Genomic DNA, 20,343 nt, shown 5'->3' with positions numbered 1-20,343 from the left:
CACTTGAATAGGGATTATTTGTCTTCATGCATGCACACAAAAGCCCACGAATCGGAGATTAGAAATGGCCAGTGAACATTAACCGAATTCCCATGTAATTTAATTTCGACAGTTTCTGCAATTAATAGTCTGGTATAATTACGTTGGACACACAAGTATTTTGGCCTCGTTAAATAAAAAAGTATGTTTTTCGTTAATGGCACGAAAGGCTAATTCTGATACTGCTGAACGAGAAGCATGAACTGAGGCTGCATGTTGATTTACACAAAAATTCAGAGGAAAACGCATAGAACCTTGGTATGACGAATTGCAATCCCCGCAAGAAATGTTGTATACCAGGTCATTTATTTGTGTTGTGAACGAGGAAAGGACTGAGCATTTTTTCGGTATAGTGTGTAGTTTCCTGGTCACAATATTAAATTCGGTATCTTTAAAAAATCTGTTAAGCTGTTTATGCCACTGTTCAACATATGGGACAGAAATAAAGTATTTTTTAATATTACTATTGTTGGTTGATGTAGTCTTTTTTATCCTATCCCTAGCTTGTACCCTAAATCAGTTTATTGTAGCAAGGGGATAACCTCTGTTTAAGAATCTGCTGGTTAATATTTGTATTTTTAAGCCTAAAGCATATTTCGTCATTGAATATTTATAGGCATTTAGAAATTGATTAAAGATAATAGATCTCTTGTAGGAAAACTGGTGATAGCTGTTATAATGCAGAAGCATACTGGTGTTTGTAGGTTTTCGATACAGATTAAATTGGATTTTATTCGAGTCCCGACTAAGCATGAAATTTAGAAAATTTAATTATTTTGTATCCATACCCTCCTTTTCCAATGTAAAATATCTTGGATAGTACTACTATCAATAATAACTAGAACATCGTCTAAATATCTCCCATAGTATGTGATACGGACGGGGTAGAAAAGGCATCAAATGTATACGCTGAATCGTTGAGAGATAGATCTCCGATATTAAGCCGCTCAAGCTCAATCCCATCAGCAAACCAAAATTTTGTAGTTTCTGTATTGGCCAGGCCAATACGGAAACTACACACTTACTGAAAAATCGCTCACTCCTTTCCTCGTTTGCAACACAAATAAATGACCTGGTATACAACATTTCTTGCGGGGATTGCAACTCATTGTACTAAGGTTCTACGTGCTTTCCTCTGAATTTTCATGTAAATCAACATGTGGCCTCTGTTCGTGCTTCTTTCAGCAGTGTCAAAATTAGCCTTTCATGCCGTTAACGAAAAACAAACTTTTTTATTTAATGAGGCCAAAATACTTAGTGACCAATGTAATTATACCAGACTATTAATTGCAGAAACTGTCGAAATTAAATTACATGAGAATTCTGTTAATGTTCACCAGCCATTTCTAATCTCCGATTCGTGGGCTTTTACGCACGTGTGAAGACAAATAATCCCTATTTGAGTGTCATGCTCACCCTTATTCGGTAATTTTCATTCCTGTGATCATGACATACGGTCAAAAAGCGTTGTCAGCTTAAAGAAGGAAGATCGTTTTTTTGCAATTTTTTTCGTTAAATTTCTTTTAATTTAATTTCAACACTATTAACACAATTAAAAAACCAAATGAACACAATTGATTTTTAATTGTGTTAATTTGATTTCTAATTGTGTTCAATTGAGCTTTAATTATTTTTTATTGTAATGTAAGATTTGCGATTTTTTCATTTTAATTGCTGGAGAGTATCATACAAAAGTGTTTACATATTATATTATATTGAAATAAAGTAAACTTTTCTTATTATTTTACAAATATTAATATCAATGTAGAACACATGAGCATTACAGCTCGTTAATACTATCAAATAATGTCTTTATAAAATTAACCTCCAGTATCGGTACTGAAGATTGGGAGAAGTACTGGAAAATGATTTACAGTTAAACTGAGAGTGAGGCAGGCTGCAACTTATCATTCCTACTTTTTATAATTTACAGGAAACATTTAATAAAGGAACATAAGCCTTCAAGACTCTCTCAATAAATTTGATAAAAATTGTAGAGGATTTGGTATGAAAATAGTAAAAGATGCTGGGAGAGATAAATAAAATCTAGAGTGTAGATTATTTAGTTTTTTTTTTTTTTTTTTTTTAATGAAAACCACAAACAAGAGGCATTAGAACCTATAGCACTTATTACTGCACATGGGTTGAAGGTTGAGAAGATAAAAGAAGATACTTGTTGATATTAGACTTGAACTTTGGTAGACTGTAATTTTCAGGAAATATGTACGAAGGAAGGCTGTTCCAGAAAACAGAAGTTGAATGAATAAATGAGTAAGCAGAAAAGTTGGTTCTGTGAGTTTGAAGTTGGAAAGAAAAAGGATGATAACTGGCTGTTGCACGTGTATGGAAGAGAGATCAGAAATTATGGAAGTCAATTCAGAAGAACAGTACCCATGGAAATATCTATAGAAAAGGCATTCAGCAGAAACAGAATGTTTATAAGACAGAGAGAGTGGAGAGATTTTGTTAGAGATGAGTCATTAATTAACCTAACTGCCATCTTTTGAATGGAATCAGAAGCCTGAGAGAGGTTTTGGTGGCGCTGCACCAGATGTTGGAACAATATTCCATAGTAGGGCATATTTGCAATTTGTACAGAGTAAACAGCTGTTTAAAAGAAAAGTAATGCTGAGAGCAAAAGAGAAAACCTAGTTTTTTTTAGATGCAGAGAAAGCAATATGTGTAACGTGCTTATGCCAAGAGAGATTAGAAGTCAGGGTAATTCCCAATAGAGATATATGATCTTGCCTAGAAATCAGAATGTCATTGAAGATAAGCATAGGAGTAGAAAAATTCATTTTGCAAGATAAAAGACAGGACTGAGTTTTAGAAGGATTGAAATCAACTAAGTTGTCTTTGCCCCACTGGAGAATTACCTGGAGATCAGCATTTAAGGAATTGGTAGCAGATATTTGAGAAGTTGAAGCTGTTGGGGCAGGGCAAGGTTTGTAAAACTGGAAGGTGGAATGCAATGTGCTATCATCAGCAAAACTATAAATAGGATTTCCGGTCAATGCAAGAAGGCCATTAATATATAAGAGAAAAAGAATAGGAGAAAGAAATGAACCTTGGTGGAACACCAGCATTAATGGAGAAGTTAGAAGACAGAGCCATCTATCATCATCCATGGTTAGCGGTCAAAGAGAAAACTGGATACCCAATTACAAAAAGCATATGGCAAACCATAAGATAGAAGCTTATTTAGTAGACCTTTATGCCAAACACAATCAAAATCCTTTGAAATGTCAAGAGCAACTGTTTGAATTTGACAAACTTTTCCATTTAATGTGTCCAGAGATGGGTAACATAATCCAGAATAACACCAATGGAATCATTGATCATACTAGCAATCATCGATCAGATGAAAGGTTTCTAGACAGTTTAAGAGTTGGTGGTTAGTTGATTTCCCCATTACTTTAGAAAGAGTAGAAGTAAGTGCAATGGGATGATAATTGGATGGGAGGGATTTGTAACCCTTTTTAGGAATGGCTGGATATGAGCAAATTTCCAAGCAGAGGAGAAAACACTTTTGGAATAACAAAGTGAAAAAAGGCAATACAGAACAGGAGTAAGTTCAAGAGCACATGTTTTGAGAACAAGTGAAGAAATACCATCAGGACCTGGAACTTTCTTAGCATCAAGGTTGTTCAAAATCCTTCTGACATACTTTTGATGGAAGACTACAGGAGGCATTGAATGCAGTGTACTAGGAACAGTAAGAGGTGGTTTACCAAGATCATCAACACAAGATTTGGAAGAAAAGTAGGTTGCTAGCAGGTCAGCTTTGTCTTTGGCTGAAGTGGAAATAGACAATCTGGTTTTGAAAGAGGTAGGAACAGAGATGGGCAAAAGTTAAAGCCAATAACTTTGGCAAGAGACCAGAATGCTTGACTTTCATTTGGACAAGAAGCCAGTTTTCTACTCTTAGCCTGTTCAAAGTCTAGTTTGGACTGATTAATAACTGCTTTACAATTGTTGCAAGCTTTGAGTAGGCAGAAAATGAACCTGGAGACTTTGATGTAAGCCAATTACAGTATGCAAAATTCTTCTCTTGAACAGTTTTAGTACACTTAGTGGAAAAAGATAGATAAATGATGAGATTTTAAGATAGAGTTTGTAATAAAGGATTTCATCCCTATAAGAATAGTTTCACCAACACGATCTGAGCAAATGGTGACATCAGAAGATTTGAAACAGTAATGCAACCAAGGAAAATAAATCTCACAGATCATTCCATTTTGCATTCTTGTAATGCCAAATGGTTGAGAATAGCCATGAGAGAAAGGCTCCATTGGAGAAGAGGCCATCACTAAGTTGTGATCTGACATGCTTAGAGGACCACTCACCTCGGCCGTGTATGTACTTAGAAGAGTTATTTGTGGGAAAAAGATCAAGAGCATTGGCTGCATAGTTAAGATTGTTTGGTATTGTGGCAGGTGAATGAACGATCTATCTGTGCAATGTCATTAGTAATTGCAAAAGCCTCAGCATCTCAACCAGCTGGGTCAGTGTGACTAGAAAAATGGAAGCTAGCTGGAGTTGTGAACATTAAAATCACCAATGAAAATTACCTCATTGTTAGGAAAGTTGGACTGGAGAAAGTCAAGTTTCAAAGAAAGGAAGTCAAAGAGCTCCAAGTGATTAGTGGAGATTGGAGAATGACAGCGGCAACAAATGAATTTGACAGCATGTGGTAGAGAGGTTTTAAGCCAGAGAAGATCGAAAAGAGGAGATTCCAAATTACTAAGTCTCTGACAGGGAATATCAGAAAAGACATATGCACAAATACCACCTTAAAGTGAAAGGAATCATACAGTGAATAATTTGCACAACTGAGATGAGCAGTGGTTGAATCAACCGATAACTGGGATTCTGTCAGAAAAAGTACATGGGGTTTGGCAGACTGTAAGTGGAAATGGACATCATTGGTAAGGGAACATTCTAAATATTCAAAAACTGGAACAAGTCTGTAATTCTGTGTATTTAGGAATGGTCTTTAATGAAAATGGAAGATTAGAAATGGAAATAAACAATAGAATAATTACAGCAGGAAGCAAATGAAACAAATTTCTTCGGAGCAAAAAAGAAATAGTCAAAAGACAAAAGAGATGATTATGATGCAATTTTAAGCTGTTTTAACTTATGCAGCTGACAGCTGGGTAAGAAATGCAGGAACTGATCAAAAATTTATAATCTTCTGACATATTTCATTAAGTTTTATGAAAACTAAATAAAATTAACAGATGGGAGCAATGATGGAAGCTATATTAAAAACCAGGAATTAAAAAACTTGTAGTAACAAATATCCAATAAAGGTAAGTGAAGCAAACTTAAGATAATATAAGAATACGCGATAAAGGACAGGAGAAGGGAGATTAGCTAAATAGATATTTGAAACAGAAATGGTAATAGGCCAGTGGCAGAGCAAGAGGAAGGTGGATGGATAGTGTTAAGCAGGCATTAGAAAAACAAGGGCTTACTTTAAATAGGGATAAAAATCTAACAGGAAACATGAAGACTGACTACAACTTGTACACCCACCAGGGTCAGATTTACACATAAGCTAAACAAGCTACAGCTTAGGGACTCACAAGGGACATTGCTCCATCTTAAAAAATCCTTTTTTTTTTAATATTGTCAAAGGTAAGAGAGAAGGGCCTCAATACATTAGTATTAGTTGAGGCATATGATGCAAGAAAGCAAGCTTAGAGAGCATCAGCCAAAAAAAAAAAAAAAAAAAAAACTTCCCATTTCACCCATCCAGTCACTCCAAATGATTGTCTAATTCAGCCTTAAATTTATTTAAGTTATCAACTTCCACAACAACAGATGGAAGTCTGTTCCAGCAATCAACTGCCCACTGGCTAAAGGCAAACTTCCTCACATCTATTCTACAACTGTCTAAACATGTTAGCTTAGGGCCCCAACAAGTTTAAATCTGGCCCTAACACCCACTGAGTATAACAGATATAGAAGATGATGATAATTAAAAAATTGATCTTCCTGTGCTCTTCAATACCTTTCAAGGAAATTCTGAATAATGGGACAGTAGCAATAAATTCCATTTATGTTCAAAAGTTGTAGACAGACTCCAGTCAAAATGCTTGCTGTCTAGCCTAATTTGGTATACTCAAACTCCTTGGTCTAGCACTGCTAGGTCTAGAAATTCACATGACAAAAATTTTGAATGGAGAAAATCCCTATGATTATATAATATTACCAAAACATATATCTGCTCTCCCTAATTACCGTACATGCTGTCATATAAATCAACGTTACTTTTTTGCCCTGAAAATTTCAGCTTAATCACATATGCTATATAATCAACCCATTTTTTACATTCAAATTTTGCATCTCACACAACTGTGTATTACAATAAAACCTGCATCGTGGATAATTTTAGCTAACTAATTTAGTCATTACATCACAGCACATAAGGACTCCTTAAAATATCATCAATAAAACCTGCATTAAAAACTACTGTCTACTTTTTTAATTCAATTATTTCTGCTATTTCTTTCAAAATTTACATTGTGATATTTCATTACATTGCATAATAAACTATAAAGAAAGTGGTAAGCATATACAGCAGAGTGTCAGTTATCTGGAATAATCAAGGTCAGACTTCTACCGGATAGCAAAATTTTCCAGATAATCGAATGTAAGATAAAATTCTGTTATAATATATTAATATAAAACAAAAAGACTTTAAATAGTGTGAAAAAAAGCGAATTTATTTAGCTAAATATAATAATAATAACTTATACATAAAAATTTTCACATTTACATATACAGTAAACCCCCGCTATTCGCGGGGGTTATGTTCCTGAGAAATGTCGCGAATACCGAAAACGCGAATACTGAGTTATTGCTCCCATAGTAATAAAGGGGTTCCGTTCCAAAGTATGAAATATATAAGAAAAACTAGTCTAAAATTTTGTCTATATGTATTATATGTACCTTCATAACATGACTATGTACATAGACAGTACATAGTGAAATGCAAGCATATGGCATCGAAATGAAAATAAGAAACAATTTAATATTAAATGTAATATTTATTAGAAATTTCAAACCAGCGCCTTTGCTAGCAAAAAAACTTATCCCACCAGTGCTATCACCAGTTTTGCTAAAGTGTTGATAAAGGAGTTTTGCCTTTTCACGAATGATGAGTGAACTTAACAGAATTTTATTTTGAGTTCGGTCTTCTATCCACAGATTTAAAGCTTTTTCCATTTTTTTTTTCTAATTTAACATCACGAGTTACAGAGCAAATTTTTGAAGCAATTAGCGCTTTTTCACGGACACTACGGCGGATTTTTTCTTCCAATTTTTGGATTGATCGTACCGTTGACTCATTGATTTTATAATGTTTTGCCACTGAAGAGAGACACTTTCACCATTAGAAATTTTATCTAATAACTCAATTTTATTCGCTAATGTCATCACCTTCTTTGCTATTTTCACATTTCTCTTGTTATTCGTAGCCATATTTTTGTAGGGGTTAGAAAGAACTTGTCCACAATAAAGTCACTTTCCTTCCGTTAAAAAACTCGAAAAGGTCGTTTTACACTGCAAAACGGTAGATTTGTCATTTTTGTAAGCATATCAATTTATAAATTGATAATGGCTGCAGTTTACCTTTTACTGAAAAAATATTGCGCATCAAGGGAAAAAAATAAACGCAAAGGTAAAAAAAAATGATAATAAGATCAATTTATAAGCATATAAATTAAAAGCAAACGACGAAACCTTGCATGGCAAGCGCATGACACATACTGAACAAGGATTAGCGAGAAACATCCACGCTCGCGATTTTGTCAACAATCTCCCCCCACCCACTGAGCGCTGTTTTGACCGGCAAAGATAATTTTAGCCACGCTCATGTTTTTTTATGGCGGAAAATATTCATGGCGCTTTAAAATTCACATTTTTTTTAGGTTTCATTTTATATTAAATCGGCGATCGCGAATACAGATACCGCGAATAGCGGGGGTTTACTGTATATGTATATTTGGATAGGTATTTAGTTATCTGGAATAATCAATGTCAGACTTCTTCCAGAGAGCAAAATTTTACAGATAATCGAATGTAGATGACTCTCATCAACTGGTGCAATACCACCACTTTGCTTATTGGAAGCTTGAAGTGGTGGAACCCATGTTTAGTCTCCAGAGCTAAGTTCCGGTCAACCCTTCCCCATCTCTTCCATCACGCATTATGGCTGATGACTTTTGAGGTTATGATGAACATCATGGCGAGATCCAATCTTCCTTACATTTCGAGGGTACAGCTCTAAAATGGTTTTTGCAGCTGGCCGCTAGTTAGTACACCAGACTGAACCTATCATTAACTCTTCAGGAGGCTTCCAGATCAGCTAGTGTATAATCTTGCTACCTCTACTCTGAAAGATAGTGACTGGAGGAAGTCTGAGTAGTGTGTATGCGGGGGACATTGGTCAAGGCCACGTTACGTCAAGGATCTGGGTATATTTACCATGAGTATGCCATATCAAAAAATTTCATTACTTCATACAGCATGTCCCCCCACTTTTTCTTACTATTAAATACACCATGAATTGTCAAACTAATAGAGTAAGCTTATCTGCGAAAAAATCTAAACCTCCCAAACACTTCCTAGTTCATTTCACAAATATATGTGGTCTCAATTCAAATCTCAATGATGTCCATTTCTTGTGGATGGTACTTGTGCATATGTCCGTTCCGATATTCCCCGTCACAGACTTGGCAATTTGGAATCGCGTCTTTTCGATCTTCTCTGGCTTAAAATCTCTCTACCTTATTGTGTCAAATTCATCTGTTGTCTCTACCGTTGTCCCAACACCACTAATCACTAAGAGTTCTTTGACTTCCTCTCTTTGCAACTTGACTTTCTCCAGTCCAACTTTCCTAACAGTGAGGTAATTTTCCTTGGTGATTTTAATGTTCAAAACTCCAGCTGGCTTCCATTTTCTAGTCACACTGACCCAGCTGGTAGAGATGCTGAGGCTTTTGCAATTACTAATGACCTTGCACAGATTGTTCATTTACCTACAAGAATACCGGACAATCCTAACCATACAGCCAATACGCTTGATCTTTTTCTCACAAACAACCCTTCTAAGTACACCGTCAAAGTGAGTGGTGCTTTAGGCACTTCAGATCACAACTTAGTGATTGTCTCTTCTCCAATGGAGCCTTTATCTCATGACTATTCCTCACCTCATATTGTTTGACATTAGAAGAATGCAAAATGGGATAACCTACGAGATTTCTTTTCTTCTTTCCCTTGGTCGGATTACTGTTTCAAAACTTCTGATGTCAACGTTTGCTAAGATCGTGTCAGTGAAATTATTCTAGTAGGAATGGAATCCATTATCCCACACTCCACTTTAAAATCTCATCCCATATCTAAACCTTTGTTTTCCAATAAATGTGCTAAGGGTGTGCAAAAGAAGAACATTGCATATCATAACTGACTTGTTTACAATTCTTCAATTTCATTTTCTGCCTATACCAAAGCTTGCAACAATTGTAAAGCAGTTATTAATCAGTCCAAACTAGATTTTGAACAGGCTAAGAGTAGAAAACTTGCTTCTTGCCCTAATGGTAGCTGAGCATTCTGGTCTCTTGCCAAAGCTATTGGCCGCAACTTCTGCCCATCTCTGCTCCCACCTCTGTCAAAATAGATGGTTCTGTTGTCACTTCAGCCAAGGATAAAGCTGATCTGCTAGCATCTCATTTTTCTTCCAACTCATGTATTAATGATCTTAGGTTTTTTTTTTGGGTAGTTGTTGGCGCATCGGCTTCTTTGGCCATAATGCACCTCCCAAGGTTTTTGCAGTACTTTGATCCAAGCCCGAGGCAGGATTCGAACCCGCGACCTTTGGGTTGCCAGGCAGGCACTTTACTCACCCGGCTAGCCCGGTCGGCCATGTGATCTTAGTAAAACACCTCCCACCATTCCCAACACGCTCCATTCAATGCCCCCTGTGGTCTTGTCAAAAGGATGTCGGAAGGATTTTGACGAATCTTGATGCTAAGAAAGCTCCAGGTCCTGATGGTATTTCTCCACTTGTTCTCAAAACCTGTGTCCTGAACTTACTCCCTTTCTTTGCCGCATTTTTTCACTTTCTTATTCCAAAGGTGTTTTTCCTTCTGCTTGGAAATTTGCTCATATCCAGCTAGTTCCTAAAAAGGGTGACAAATCCCTCCCATCCAATTATTTTCCCATTGCAATTACTTCTACTCTTTCTAAAGTAATGGAGAAATCGATTAACTGCCAACTCTTAAACTACATAGAAATCTTCCGTCTGATCAATGATCGCCAGTATGGATTCCGTCACTGTTGATCCACTGGTGATATTCTGGCTTATGTTACCCATTTATGGACAAATTTAATGGAATAGTTCAGTGAAATACAAGCAGTTGCTCTTGACATCTCAAAGGCTTTCGATTGTGTTTGGCATAAAGGCCTTCTAAACAAGCTTCCATCTTCTGGTTTGCCAACTGTTTTTATAATTAGGTATCCAGTTTTCTCTCTGATCGCTCACTGAGGGTGATGGTAGATGGCTCTCTGTCTTCTAACTTCTCCACTAATGCTGGTGTCCCCCAAGGTTCAGTTATTTCCCCCACTCTTTTCCTCTTGTATATTAATGACCTTCTTCCATTGACTGGAAATCCTATTCATAGTTTTTCCGATGATAGCACATTGCATTCCACTTTCCATTTTGAAAAACCTTGCCCTGCTCAATCAGCTTCAACCTCTTGAATATCCGCTACCAATTCCTTAAATGCCGATCTCCAGATAATTCTCCAGCTCGGAAAGACAACTTAGTTAATTTAAATCCTTTTAAAACTCAGTCTTGTCTTATATCTCGCAAAAAGGATTCTTCTGCTCCTATGCTTATCTTTTGTGACACTCCGATTTCTAGGCAAAATGATATATCCTTTTGGGGATTACCCTGACTTCTAATCTCTCTTGGCACAAGTACATTACTAATATTGCTTCCTCTGCATCTAAAAAACTTGGTTTTCTCTTTCGCTCTCTTCGTTACTTTTCTTCCAAACAGCTGTTCACTCTGTACAAATCGCAAATCCGCCCTACCATGGAATACTGTTCCCACATCTGGGACGGTGCCCCCAAAACCTCTCTCAGGCATCTAGATTCCATTCAGAAGAGGGTTGTTAGGTTAATTAATGATTCCTCTCTAACAGAGTCTCTCCACTCGCTGTCTCATAGACGTTCTGTTTCTGTTGCATGCCTTTTCTACAGATACTTCCATGGGCACTGTTCTTCTGAATTGGCTTCTATAATTCCCGCTCTCACTTTCAAAACAGTCCGAACATGTGCCACCACCAGCCAACATCCATTTACTGTCCAACTTCAAACTCACAGGACCAACTTTTCATCTTCCTCGTTTATTCATTCAGCTGCTGTTTTCTGGAACAACCTTCCTTCATACTTATTTCCTGAAAATTACAGTCTATAAAAGTTCAAGTCTAATGTCAACAAACATCTTTCGTCTTCTCAACCTCCAACTCAATCACGGTACTAAGTACTATAGATTCTAATGCCTCTCGTGTTTGGGGTTTTCATAAAAAAAAAAAAAAAAAAAATTCTGTTATAATATATTAATATAAAAGAAAAAGACTTCAAATAGCGTGAAGAAAGCGAATTTATTTAACTAAATTTAATAATAATAACTTATACATAAAAAATTGGCACATTTACATATGTATGTGTATTTACATATGTACAGGTGACCCCCGCTTAACGCTGATCATTCGTTCCGGAAAAACAGAGCGCTAAGTGAATCCGCGCTAAGCGAGCGCCGCTTTCCCATAAGGTAACATATGTATTTATGAGCTGCGGTCAGTGCCATAGGATATTTCCTAATGAATAATAAACAGTAATGAAAAGATGCACAAATGTTGGTCAAAATATTTAATATTCAAATATTTGCACATATAAAATATTCTGCATTGCATACATATAATTATGTGGTAACTACTTGCGTATCAAAAGTAAATTTAAAATTCCAATTAAAATAATGAATTTAATTTAATTGATGAATTTAATCATGAAAAATGTGTGCATTTTGAGTTGAACTTTGGCCCTTTTCCAAATAAACTAAAAGGGGTATTAATTTTAAATCCCCCGCAGCGTTAAAACCAACAATAAAGTCAACCGATCCTTCACCGCTTTGAAACCTGGCATGTTTTTTTCTTCTTTCAATATGAAACTTCTTTTAGGCATTCGTTTCCACAAAAGTCCTGCTTTAGCTATGTTAAAAACTTGTTGAGAAGTATAACACATAATACCCCTCTTCAATAATTTTAACAAAAGTTCTTTTTTGAAAGTTTCGTCTCCTTGATCTGCACTTGCGGCTTCTCCCTGGATTTTAAATCTATTCAACCAGCCCTTACCAGTTTTAAATGGTTCCACTTTTTTTTTTTTTTTTTTTTAGGCGAGTTTTCTTCAGATCATCATATTGGCTAATCTCTTTCTCTCTCTTTTTAATATTTAACTTAACTGAATTCTGCATTGGAATATTATCTTCAATAAAATTAGTCTTTCCATTTCAATCCTAATAGCCGGCCTAGTCCTAGTTGCTTGCAGTGGAACAGCTATCTTTCCCGCTGCAAAAATTAATTCTTTATTTTTTTATAATTGTTCTTACAGTTAAAGTTGCAAGTCCTAAATTATGGCACACATCCGTTTGTCGTTGACCGGAATCGATTCGCTTCAAAACGTCTAATTTACTTTTCAAATTCAGTCTTTTTCTAACATTTATAGTCTTCGTACTGCACCCAGACGTTGTTGCTTTTTCATTCCTATCAGTCATTATTAGCTCTTCGAATATGTAACTGCGTTGGTTGAATTAATTACGATACAATGTTCAAGTAAACTTTCCGTTACGCACGATGTCTAATACTCTACTGAGTGATGACTAGACTTCGGATAAATGTATATAACGCAAATATTACAAGCAATATATTTGATCATTTTTTAAAATGTTGATCGCGGAACTACGTGACAAGTCACTGTACTGAAACTAAATTAGCGTGCGAGAAAATTTTACTGAGCGTGGGAAAATTTCTCAAGTCGGCGTGGGAAACGTTTTAATGCTGTTTTGCTATTCATTTTCAAGCTATCGACTCCATCAAATGAAACGATTTCGTTAATATGTCAAAAATGTAATCTGTAAAAGAGCATTATAGTGATCTGTGACAGCGTTATAGTCAGATACGGGTTATAATATAAGAACAGCGTTATAGCGAATCAGCGTAAAGCGAACCGCATTATAACGGGGGCCTGCTGTATATATGGATAGGTATTTTACTGCAAATTTTATGTTGAAAAAAATTTAAAGTAATTTTTAAAAATAATGTTCGATAGTTTTTTGTTTCTTTGTTGTGACATTTTTTTCCTGCTAAATCTCTTAAGTTCTTTAATAATATCAATTTGATTATATCGCATTCTTCCTGATTTTTTGCCCATTTCAGTGCAATTTCTTTTCATTGACATTTTACCGTAAAAAACAGAACAATAATAAATCGCCCAGTTTCGGACCGACATTACTGTATTCTTACTGAATCTGGAACTAAAGTGAACAAAACTTCATTTCATATTATCTAAAAAACTAAAGATTTTTAGATAATATGAAATGAAGAGAATGAAATAAGTCATGGAAAATTGGGTTCATGGAAGCGGATAACTAAATTCTATCACGCATGGTTTCGAAGAAATCCCAATAGTCCTATCCAACAATTCACCAGATGTACAATGTAAAAAAAAAAAAAAAAAAAACACAGAAATACTCTTGTAGCATAATAAACATTTGTCTCAAATACTACCATTGATAAAAAAAAAAAAAAAAAAAAAAAAGAAAAAAAGAAAAATTAGTCTTTCAAATTATTTTGGATAACCAATGTTCTACTGTACAATACATAGGATGATATGATATTACCCTAACTGATGTTATTTGTGTACATGGGAGACTAATTATGTAACTGAGCAAAGCACAATTATTACTGTACTGCAACTTGGTTTCTCTGTAAATAATAATTCAGTATGGAAGTTTATAAGAAACTGGCAATTTGAAAGTTTACTTTTTTCAGAACTAAAAAAGTAAACCTGAAAATATAATTCTGATGAACAAATCTTGGATTTTTTTAAACCTCAAGAGCAATAATGCATTTTCGTGTAAAAGATATACATGTAACAAATTCTATATATATCAGTATTAATTTATTCCTTTTTAACCCTAAGTAGGTATCTTTAATTCAAGTTTAGGATTTTATACTTATACCTCAAAATTTTAGATGATTTTTCAAATACATGTTATGGGACTATAATGTTGATATGTATTGTCATATATATATGGTATCACGGAATATACATTAGTATCACAGGCATACTACACAAGTCACGCATCGGTGTTAATTACTTTCACATTTTATAAAAAACAGAAAATACAGTATGGTAATGGGAAATGTTAAATGTATGAAATGGGAAATATGTAATTGAAAAACCTTATTTAGCTAAGCTGTTTACCTCTCATGGTTCAAGGACCCTCCCATGGTGTGGAAAATTCAATGCTCTGGCACAGATCCCAAGTCTGTCACAGTAAAGGAGAGTGAATGTACTGAATACGCAAAACGATGCAAGGAAGCTAGGCTTATGAAGAATCAGCCTTAAAAAATAAAAAATGAATATAACATATATCAAAAAGTTATGATAAAATGTTATAATATGTCCATACAGATTTACAGAACTGGAAGCTTAAACGAAGGAGGTCTGTTTTGTATTGTTTATCTAATTGTAAACCTACATTTACTAAGCTAGTTTCGAGTGTTTTTATTGTATTATTTCCCAGGTAATTTTTTTAAGTGAAATAATGTTAATCTTTAAAAATGATAAAGAGAAAAAAAAAAACCCTGTCATATTAGAGCAACCCAAGACCAAACTTATAAGCCCACTTGTATTACGTCCATAAATTGGGCATAATACATGTTCTCCAGTTGATTTGCCTGTTTTGCTGGATAAAAATGGCAAGTTTTGGAGAGGGGGAAAGAGGAGAAATGACCCTGCGAAGGAACCCTGCTATCCATGCTTGAGGCCAACTAACTCAGCCACAGAGTGAAAAAAGCCCATAAAAATTCTTCTGATCACTGGGATTTCAACTTGGGCCTTTTCCAACAGGTATGGGGAGGATGGTGATTATAACCACTGTTCTATCTGTGCAGATTCTTTGAAAATGATAGAATATGAGCAGAAAATGAATATGATTGTCCTAGTGGTGGATGAGAAATATATTACTAGAAAGTTAGCTCTTTAAGGGGGGGGGTGAGAGCCAAAAGAAAGAATGCTATGAATTATATGTAAAAATTAACATTTCTGAAGATTTTTGCAGCATTTATATTTCTGCACTTCATTTATTTGTGCAGTGAATCAAAGTAGTGCACTGTGAGTTGAAAGCAGTTTTTGCTTGTTTGATCAAGTTTATAGTTTGAGATTAGAATTATACTCAATTCTAATTTAAGCTTAATACTTTACATAAACAAGTTTATTGTTTATGTAAAGGTAATGTTAATATAATAAGGTGCCCCAATGCACTATAAATAAACAGCATTTCCTGCCATGAGCAATATAAATGCTATTTTTTCTGGTTATTAAACAGACCAGGACAATGTTATAATATTATCACGCATTGTCCTGATCATATAAAGCAGAAACAGACAGAAATTTAATACGGAGCTATGTGGAATTAAAATAAACCATCATTTAGCACTCTAGTATCAATTATATTTCTTTTACTGGTATTGATATTTACTTGTAATGCAGCAAAAGCTGATTGAAAAAATATCACAACCTGAGAGATCAAAGCATAATTCAAGAATTTATAAATGGGCAAAATGGACTTAGGAATTTTATTTAAAATACCATCTCACTCATATTTCAAATACAGACAGGTCATCCAACATTCTAATGGATGTTTGTTGTATCTATGTGCTAAGTGGTGCATATATACGAAATGACTGCAGCCACATGGAATTAAAATAAATCATCATTTAGCACTCCAATATCAAAATCAATTTATTGGCAGAGAGCATCTAAAAATGGAAATAATTTCCTATATAATGTAGTATTATATTATATATAACTAGTTTATAACTCATCATAACTGATAATTAAATTATATATTGTAAAAAAAAAAAATTAAATTTTTCTTCTGAATCATCTAAATTTATAATATCCAGTCAGTGTCCTTGTCATAGTGACATGTTCTGCAAATCAATCCTTCCTGCTGGATTAACCTGATAATTCTATCTTACATAGTGAGAGGTTCAGCCTCTAAAAGTTATCCTATCTGGTGGGCTTTAGTCCCATATTAGCAGCCCTTCCTTGGTCATTCAGAAGCTTTATAGCTGGCTCCTATTTAGCAGGTTATACCATAAGAGGATGAGGAATGAAAACTTAAAATTTATTCTACTTTGCATTAAATACACATCACATTTTATAAGAACTTTTACTGATAAATAATAATAAATAACAATACAGAACACTGATAGTAAAAATTTCTGAAGTACTTAATTTCCTTTTTACTTTTGCTTTTACACTTGATGAATTTCAAAGGTCTACCAATGTCATCTGCAACAATTTCAACAATTTATATGCAAACAAAAGATTCTATTAATATTTTAAAAATTTATGAATAAATTTTTAAAACAATGTTTAGAAAAAAAAAATGGTTTTAAAAATTTTTAAAAAAATGTTAGAAAAAAAAAGTTAAGAAAATGTTTCCTTATGATGATACTTAAAAAAAATGTAAATCTTAGTTTCACTATTTCTCAATCATTCACAACACCCTCTTACAGCCTAATTGAGATGGTCCCAGTAATAATTATTATTACTCAGACTATGTCTTAATCCATTCAACAGTCAACTATGACGGTTGACTGTTGAAACAAATTTCCACCTGACGTTGTGGAGGTGGACAAAGTGATGTGGGAGTTTTTTTTTTTTTTTTTTTGTTTTGTTTGTTTTTATGGCTGATGCTTTATAAGCTTGCTTCCTTGCATCATATGCCACAAATAATAATAATAATTACATGGAACTCCAGAAAGCCACAATCCTTAACAACACCTGTAAGATAGTAAGAGAGTTCCTTGGCCAACAGTAATAATAATAATAGTAACCGGACACAACTAACCACCCCATGCACTTGGGTACCTGTCACGGGTTGGAAAAATATACCATAAAAAAGGAGAAAAGGTTTTATTATAATAATAATAATAATTATTATTAACGGGACCACGTCATAATAATGGATGAGCTGATCCTGTACAACAGACCAGACATAACACTCGCTGACAAGAAGGAAATGGCTACCTACCTGATTGACACAGCAGTGCCCAATACCAGGAACCTCCAGAAAACATACAAGCAAAAGATCAGGAAGTACTCATATTTAAGACAGGAAGTCAAAGACGTGACATTTATGGAACAAGTAATAACCATCCCGATCACTGTGTCAACCACTGGAATGGTGCCAAAGTGCCTCCATAAAAACCTGGCAGCAGTAAGCCTCCCAGAGAACACTTACTTGGAACTCCAGAGAGCTGTGTCCTTGAACTTCTGTAGAATAGTAAGAGAGTAGTTCCTCAACCAACAGTAATAACAACAATAATAATAGTAGTAACTGGACACAACTGCAAACAGACTCAAAATGCAGACAAAAGACTTGGTACAAATACCAGTCACGGGGTGTAAAAAAATCTCATAAAAGGGGGAGAAAAAATTTTATAATAATAATAATTATTAGGGGAAAAAAAAAAAAAAAAACACACATGCACATGACATACTTGCTACTCATTCCTTGTTGTGCATCCAGTAAATGTCTTAGTTCTGCAATAGTCATCTGATATCTTTGTTCTACAATTTGCAACTGATGTTGATGTTCTTCCTGCTGCTGCTGTAAACTCTGTTCCATAGAAGTAATCTAATTACACACAAAAAAAAAAAAGGCAAACGAAAGTTATAGGCTAAAATAAAATGCATTTGCTAGATAAACTTACAGAGTCATTTCATACTAAAAAAAAACACAATTCTACAATATAAATATATATAACAAGTTCATAAAAAATTTTAATATTACAGTAAAGATGGCTTACAAAATAGTAGCTGAGAAAATTCACCCCAGCGAGGTATTTTCATCAATGTTAACAATTGATAGAAGCGAGACCCTTTCCTGGGTGGACTCTATTAACACTGTATTGGATAATATCATCTATCAGGATAGATGATATGTATCATCTATCCTGATAGATGATAGAGGAGTATGTATCACTGTTCTGGAAACTACACAACAAACAGATATGAGGATTGAACACTTGACTTATTCAGATCTAGTACGTGAAGAGCCTTTTATTTATGAGGAAACTACACGGGCTATTGATTCAATGAGGAATGGGAAATGCCCAGGATTGGATCTTATCGAAGTTGTGATTTTGAAAAGAATTTGGCACGTGTGTTCACAGCTCATTTTAAACTTGCTTAATTCTTGTCTAAGGGATGGTTCTTTTCCTAGTATTTGGAAACGAGCCAATCTCAAAATACTGCTTAAGCATTCGAACAGATCTTCCAATGATGCATCGTCCTATCGGCCAATTGCCCTCTTGCCTATGTTGGGCAAGGTGTTAGAGAAGTTAATCATAGGCAGATATTTGGTGTATTATCCAGACAAAAATTTGCAGGTACAATCCCAGTATAGTTTTAACAAGGGTAAATGCACGGTTGATGCTATCAGACACGTGATAGATTCTGTTTCATCTATGGAATCAAAATATGTCCTTGGCCTCTTCGTGGACTTCAAAGGGGCCTTTGACACCTTATGGTGGCAGAGTGTCCTGGCGAGGTTCCGGGAGGCCAGGGTCTCTGCTTCTATCTATAGGCTTACATCTGACTATTTTAATGATAGACATATTTTGGTCTCATTGGGCTATTGCTTTGTATGTAGACTAGGGGCTGCCCTCAAGGATCCATACCTGGTCCAATTTGTTGGAATGCTGTCCTTGATGGGTGGCTCGCTGTTGAGAATGAGAAGGTCCTGAAAATAGCGTATGCTCATGACCTTGTGGTCTTAGTATTTGGATAATCTAGACCTGAGTTAGAAATGAGAGCAAATGACATACTAAGTGATTTAAATTGTTGGTCCAAAACTCATAAGCTACAAATTTCAACATCTAAGACAAACCAGATGCTTCTGAAGGGCTATTTAAACTTGAACAGACCACCAAATATTAGACTCAACGACAATGCTATTCAAATTGTAAGATCTTATAAATATTTAGGAATTTTGATGGATGACTGCTTCAGTTTCATTGCTCATGCTAAATATTTGCTTTAAAAAATTAAGGCACTTACAGAGAAAATAATTAGAATTTCAAAATGTGTCTCGGGTGTTAAGTCTGCTACTTTAAAGCTTTATTACAAATGTATCTTTATTCCGATAATATGTTATGCTGCAGGTGCGTGGGGCTATCGTATCACACATTATCAAGTCAAAAATTATATAATACAAGCACAACGCTTTTTTCTACTTGCTATATCTAGAAATTGTAGAACCATCTCCACTTTTGCCCTGCAAGTTGTAAATGGAAAGGAGACTGAGGAGACTGTTGTCCAATAAATTATGAAGTGATGTATTAGCATTAGTAGAGGCATATGATGCAAGAAAGCAAGCTTATTCAGCATCAGCCAAAAAAAAAAAAAAAAAAACCCCTCTCCCATTTCACCCCTCCGTTCGTTCGAAATACCTGTCCAGTTGAGCTTTAAATTTGTTTAGGCTATCAACTTCAACAACAAGTGATGGAAGTCGGTTCCACCAACCAACCACCCGCTGGCCAAAGGCAAATTTCCGCACATCTATCCGACATCCGTCCTTCCTCAATTTGAATTTATGCCCTCTGAGGTGATTATTCTGAGAAAGATGAAGAATCCCATTGGCATTGAGCATGCTCAAACCATTCAAAGCCTTATACACCTCTATCAGATCACCTCGCCAGTGCCTAGTCTCCAGACTCTGTAATTTGCAAAACTTAAGCCTTTCTTCGTAAGAGCAACCCTTTGTTCCATTTACTAATCTTGTTGCCCTTCTCTGTACCCGTTCCAGCAGCTCTACATCCTTCTTGAAATGAGGCCTCCAGACCTGTATACAGTACTCAAGATGTGGCCTAACCATTGCCTTATACAAGGGAATAATCACCTCCTTATCCCTGCTAGAAAAATTCCTGTATA

The 20,343-nt window shown here is 35.1% G+C and overlaps 1 protein-coding gene across 2 annotated transcripts in view; it reads right to left on the bottom strand.

Annotated features, from left to right (window-relative positions):
• The window catches only part of LOC150088054 (sodium channel and clathrin linker 1-like), a 119,243-nt gene that overhangs the window by 15,799 nt on the left and 83,101 nt on the right, over window positions 1-20,343 (bottom strand). For both annotated transcript variants that reach the window (XM_090370553.1, XM_090370551.1), the window contains exon 8: window positions 17,910-18,046. In XM_090370553.1, the coding sequence (XP_090226679.1) occupies window positions 17,910-18,046 (137 nt within the window). The remainder of the gene's footprint in view (window positions 1-17,909; window positions 18,047-20,343) is intronic.

Source organism: Mastigoproctus giganteus, chromosome 3 (genome assembly GCF_048544385.1).
Source record: "Mastigoproctus giganteus isolate SK-2022 chromosome 3, ASM4854438v1, whole genome shotgun sequence".
Taxonomy (NCBI): domain Eukaryota; kingdom Metazoa; phylum Arthropoda; class Arachnida; order Uropygi; family Thelyphonidae; genus Mastigoproctus; species Mastigoproctus giganteus.
Note: the sequence above shows the minus strand (reverse complement) of the source record. Positions and strands in the feature narration are given on the sequence as shown.